Source organism: Diabrotica undecimpunctata, chromosome 3 (assembly GCF_040954645.1).
Source record: "Diabrotica undecimpunctata isolate CICGRU chromosome 3, icDiaUnde3, whole genome shotgun sequence".
NCBI classification, from domain to species: Eukaryota; Metazoa; Arthropoda; class Insecta; order Coleoptera; family Chrysomelidae; genus Diabrotica; species Diabrotica undecimpunctata.
Genome location: NC_092805.1, coordinates 104,292,221 through 104,298,220, shown reverse-complemented (window position 1 = coordinate 104,298,220; position 6,000 = coordinate 104,292,221). Strand labels below are relative to the sequence as shown.

The 6,000-nt window shown below is 29.3% G+C and overlaps 1 protein-coding gene across 1 annotated transcript in view; it reads left to right on the top strand.

Annotated features, from left to right (window-relative positions):
• Nucleotides 1-364: 364 nt before the first annotated feature.
• Nucleotides 365-6,000, top strand: part of TM9SF3 (transmembrane 9 superfamily protein member 3) — a 28,489-nt gene continuing 22,853 nt past the window's right edge. Inside the window, exon 1 of the mRNA XM_072526471.1 lies at nucleotides 365-567. Within this exon, the coding sequence (XP_072382572.1) occupies nucleotides 496-567 (72 nt within the window). The 5' untranslated portion in view covers nucleotides 365-495. The remainder of the gene's footprint in view (nucleotides 568-6,000) is intronic.

The window sequence follows — 6,000 nt, the reverse complement described above, 5'->3', positions numbered from 1 at the left end:
GATGAGATGGTTCCATTTTTTGTGAACGTTGTTCATCAGAAAATAATGTAGAGGAAGAACTTGCAGTCTAAAGCGTCATGGGGATTGAAAATCAAATCTATAATCTATAATCTATGTTCTAAGAATAAATTTTGGTCTAGTGTTAGGCAACACACAAAACGGTTTAATAAACTTATATTCCCTAATCAAATAATTAATGAAGAACTTAAATTTGCCGTATGTTTTGATTATTTGTAGATTTTACACATTTTCAACTTAACTTAACGATAAGTTCCATTATTTCAACTACATACAAAATACTTTTTGCAAATAGTCATAACTGTCAAAGTGTCAATGCGCCATCTATGTTTAGTTTATTTATGCGCAGAGCCAGGCACAAATTTTTTCTGTCTACGTGTAGAGTGTAGAAGATGTATTTGTTCCGGTGATTTCGGAAATAAAAGTAATCCGTGGCTCGATTAGTTTTGGCAAATTTGATGAAAAACAGTAGTAATTATGTATCTTCTTTGTAAAGTACTTGTGCTTTCGTTCGTAGTTGGGGCGTTTACCGACGAACACAATCACATCGTAAGTAGGAACAGTTTTTTTTTGGCTAATCAGAAATAAACATAATGTATAATTGTGGCAGCAAATATACACGTTGATTATATTCATAAATAAATTTAAAATGTCGATACCAGAATATTGGTATAATTCTTTAGGATGTACTTACAGAAACGATTATACATTGGGTTAGAGTTTATTTGTTGTTTAGTTTCACTTTCATTGCTTATTGGAAGATCCTATCCTATGTTTTATTTACTCTGATTTACTGTCTCCTCTGAATAATATAAGGCTTATAGAAAACACGTTGGTTGAGAATGCATAACTTAAATGTTCATTGCACAGCTGCTTTTAAAAGTTGACAGATAACTAAGAATGATACTGATACAACAGAATATAACAATCACAGCTTTGTTACTTATAATAAATTTTTGGGGAGGAATAGATAATCCTAATAACATGTGGTCGGAAAGGTACTCTGCCTATTTTTAGTACTTATATATATATTGTAAAGATTAGTGAATATCTAAAGTATATACATTTTTCCTGTGTAAGTACTAATGTTATACTATCAATAATTGAATAATATGACTAATAACTGTTATATTTTAATAAATAAATGTTAAATACATAGACAACTGGAAATTATTTGTATATATAAATTCATCATACAGAATTCTAAATACGTAATACATGAAATATTTATTATTGTCATGGTGATGTAAACTCTGAATATTTCTTTTGTAAAGTTCTGTAGTTCATAATAGAAGTCTATGAGTTTATAAATTAATTAAAGATGAATCCATTTCTTGTCTGAAAAAATTTGTCAGATATTGTAGTTATATGATTTATGTGTTTAGGTATACTTTCTCTTTTGAAGTTGTATGAGTTAGATATTTATGAAATAATTATGGTGGTCTCAGACATAAATAATAAATAGTTTTTGGCCAAAATGAAGGGTGTACTGCATAAGGATTTTAATATAAAGTATAAACCTTAAAGAAAGAGTAATAAAATTAGTGAATAATTTATAATAAAAAAAGAAAATTCAAATATTTCTCCCTTAAATAGTACTTAAATGTCAAAATAAACAACACCATTTAATAATGAATAATATAGTAGGAAGCAAGGAATTACAATAATGAAAAAATAAGTAAAAAACTACTGTAATGACTAGAGGGTGGATGAGTTATAAAAAGATAACAAATACAAAATTACACCAAAACATCAAAGGGTGCAAGAACATAGAACCCATAGCAACGATTGAGCTTGGTGAATGAAAATTACAGACCCAGGCAAACCCTATTAGTGGCACCAGTATTAAATAGTAGTAGAGGTAAACCAAGATTGATAGAGAGTGATGGCTTGGACAAAATATGCTTTATTGTTACTGAAAATTGTACAGTTTTATGGACAAAGCTTACAGAAAGTCAAAAAAATTATAATAACAATTTAAAATTTACTAAAAATACATAAATCGTCAATATCACAAAATGAAAGATAATAAAATATACTATCCATTGCAAAATTTAACTAAAATGCAAATTGTATAATAAAACCTTATGAACTAATAAGTTTAACTTTAATCAAATAAAAGGCAGATATCAAGCACAGTTTTTTATTTAATCTTACCAACAATTTGGTGAATTTGTAGGAGCGAAAGTATATGGCAAGATTTAATAAAAAACTGTGCTCACTATATGCCTTTTATTTGATTAAAGTTCATATATTCAAGCATTCAACCATATATCACTTTAATAAGTTTAATTTGCTGCATGTTATACTCAAATATATTTAAAAATACTTTAGTTGCTTGTACCTAAATGTACTGTAATTTCTTAGTTAACCCATTAAGGGCCGAGACAATCAACAAAGAGAAATTTGACAATTGATTTATTAGATTGGATTAAAAACACATACATTAAGACTAATTTACAACCAAAAAGAATTTTTTTTTCTCATGAAAGGAAAAACAGGTGGGTGCGTATACGCACCTTTGGCCGAATACGCATACAATTTTTAAAAATGGAACATATTGTATCTTAACTGTAAATTAAATTTTAAGATGAAAATTTTCGAAACATTCATTTTTTACATAAATAAATAGTATTACTTTTGCACATCCGACATTTTCTTCTTGCACTATTATCGTCTCTTTTTATAATGTGGCCAATATTGTCGAATCTAGTTTCATCTGGTAAAGCAAATTTAGATGGACGTCCATATTCTGAGTTTGACAATGATGTAGCGGTTTCTTCACTATTCTCTGCAAGTCCACTATATTTTAGTAAGTTAAGAACCAATCTCGAACGAAACTCCAGCTGGGAAATTTTAGAATCATTCGCAATTTTAAAAATTTTCCAACTATTGATCACCATACTGTCAATCACGTTAGTAAACAACGGCCACCACCACTTTTTTCCTCTTATTTTAATACGGTAATTCACAATGCCATTATCATGCAGATCCACTCCACCCATGTATTGGTTATATTGGTGAATTACATTAGGCTGAGGGATAAGAATTTCTTTGTGTTCTTTACGGTTATAACGTTTGGTTTGCATAAGGGGTAAAACGTCACATGTATTTGTTATTACAGTCACCACTGAATTATCGTTCCATCTTGTCACCAAAACTTCTAAATTGGAATCGAATGCACATGTATATGAACCTCTTTCCTTTTTTTTTCATAATTTTGTTTTCTTCTAGAGGACACTTAGCAGTGCGATTTTCCCTTACTGTTCCTGTTGCAAAGAATCCTTTTTCTTTCAATAGTCCAAAAAGAGCATATGATGTATAGAAGTTGTCGAAAAAAACCTTATGTTGCTGTGGGTTTTTAACTATCGAAAGTAAATTCAAAACAACTGCCGTTCCTAAGCTAAAACTATTATCTGTTTTCTCAGTTTTTCCGCCATATGGAATAAATTTGAACAAATAACCAGTATCGGAACATAAACACCATAATTTAAAACCAAATCTAACAGGTTTTCCACGGATGAAATATTTTGCACGAATGTCGCCCGAAATATTGAACCATTTCCTCGTCAATGGAAAGATTTTTTGCAAAAACTCCAAATTGTGCAAACTTTCGGTTAATTATTTCAAAAATTGGTGACAATATATATAAAAAAGCAAATATAACGTTTACAGCACACAGCAATTTTATAAATAGTGAATGAAGTGTATTGACTATTGATGAGATCGTAATTTCAGATTGTTTAGTCTACGAAAAAAATATAATATGGTTTCGGCCAAAGGTGCGTATACGAATCCATCGTATAAACATGCAATTATAGACCTTATTTTTAAAGTATTAATAAATAAGTTTTTAGAATAATAAAAATTTCAACATATTTTTATAATTATAGAATACAAAATATAAATTAAAGTTATAATTAACATCGGAAAAATTTTTTGTATGAAGATGTGCATAAATCATTAAATTATGCAAAATTATAATAATCTTAAAATATTTAAAAAGTAATATTTTTGTCAAAAGAAAAATGATACTATATACCTCAATCTATTGAGATGTTACTTCAATAAAAACAAAACATTAAAAAAATTATTTTCGGGCCAAAAAAAAATTAACAATAAAGGTTGCGTTTACGCACCTTTGGCCGTAAATGGGTTAAAGATTTCTTACTGATGATGATGATGCTGCTGATGATGATAATGAATAAAGCAGATTATAACAAAAATTATATATTATTTCTTTGAAATCATTTCAAATTACAAACTACCAGAATGTATAATGTAATTAAATTAAAAATAAGGACATAACACACAAATTGTTTGATAGAAAATTAGCTAGTGTTATAGCTCATGGTATAAAGGGATTAAATCCATGGTTTGTATGATTAAAAAGGGTAGAACATAAAATGTGGGTATTTAAAAGTTCTGGACAATGATATAATGTGATTTACAATATTATACATAATTAGTTTAAATCAAACTGTTTACGTCAATTTTTAAGTTAAACTGTACTCTACACTACACTAGTTTATTAAAAGATCATTATGAATTATGAGAGATGCAAAACCAAGTGGGGATCATCATCATTATTGTGCTACAGGTTAAAGTTCCTTGACATTCTCAAGCTTTCTTCATCATTATACACTGTCCCTTGCTTGGATTTTCTACTTGGCAATACCCATCTTCTTGGAATCCTGTTTTACCCAGTCTTGTCCACCTCAGTTTTGGTCTGTCTCATCTTCTTACTCTCACTGGTTGCTGTTAGTCTTTTTTTTGTCATGTTCAATTTCTGGGCCTGGCTACATGTCCTACCCATTGCAGACAATTCCACTATGTGAGACTTAATAAGGAATATTGTTGTTTTTACACTTAGCTTAGAAAAAAATCCCAAAATGATTTAGGCTTATTAGTGATGTTATGTTCTTTCGTGACTAGTATACCATTATAACATTGATAACATATAAAACATATAAAACACATAACATATAAAACTGTTTATAGACTCTTAACTTAGTTTGCATCATTAATAATTCGAGGGGTTTTGATTTTTTTTTAAATCTTCAGTTCCTTTTTTGACTCCTTAGGCTTACTGCAGTCAGATGCCCAGTGCTTATACTGTAGCATTCTGCAGTTGAAAGAATGCATATTTGTTTTTTAGTGAGTATAAGGGTAGAAAGTTTATATCTTTCAAGATAAACACCTTTAATTACTCATTGCAAATGATTAATTTTCTCTCAATCTGGATTTTTAATGAAATTGACTGACATCTATATTAGTAGTTAAAATCTTGTTTTGTATCTCCTTATATACTAAAGAAGAAAAATAAAAAGTCCATTAACGAAAGCAAAAGGTTAGAATATTAATTGTTTCATACTAAAGGCAGCATTTATTTGTAATCGAAGGGTGATACAAGTTTGGAGTCAAGAATATGTCATGAGAACATTCTAATATTTCTGGATCTTGGAAAAGGGCTAGAAGTTGCTTTAGTGGCTACTGGTTCATGTGAACTACTTAGGTTCTATATTTTCCTCTGAGAAAAGACCAATTCCCCAACCATTGCGGTACTTAAGTATTTGACTTATAAAATGGCTTAACTTTATTATAGTTTAAAAGAAAAAGGGCTAATGTGTGGATATTGGTCCTTGAAATACTTTTAAAATACTCTATAACGAGCCAATCTCCACTGCATTGAAGATTGGTTGTTAAAGGATTATTACTTGCAGACATTAGGCACACCACACATGATACAGAATGCATTATAAAACCATTATTTAATTATTTGTAGAAGGGATTACAAATTATTCTACAAAAAATTAAAGTTTAAAGCTCATCTAGGGCTGTAGCTCCACTGATGATGATGACCTTAAAAATTTTCATTGTATTTGTTAGATTTTGTGGATGTAGCCTGTATAGCATGGATTTCACATCAAAGACTAATTCCAAAAGAGGTCTAACAAGGGAACAATATGAAAGATGGACTGT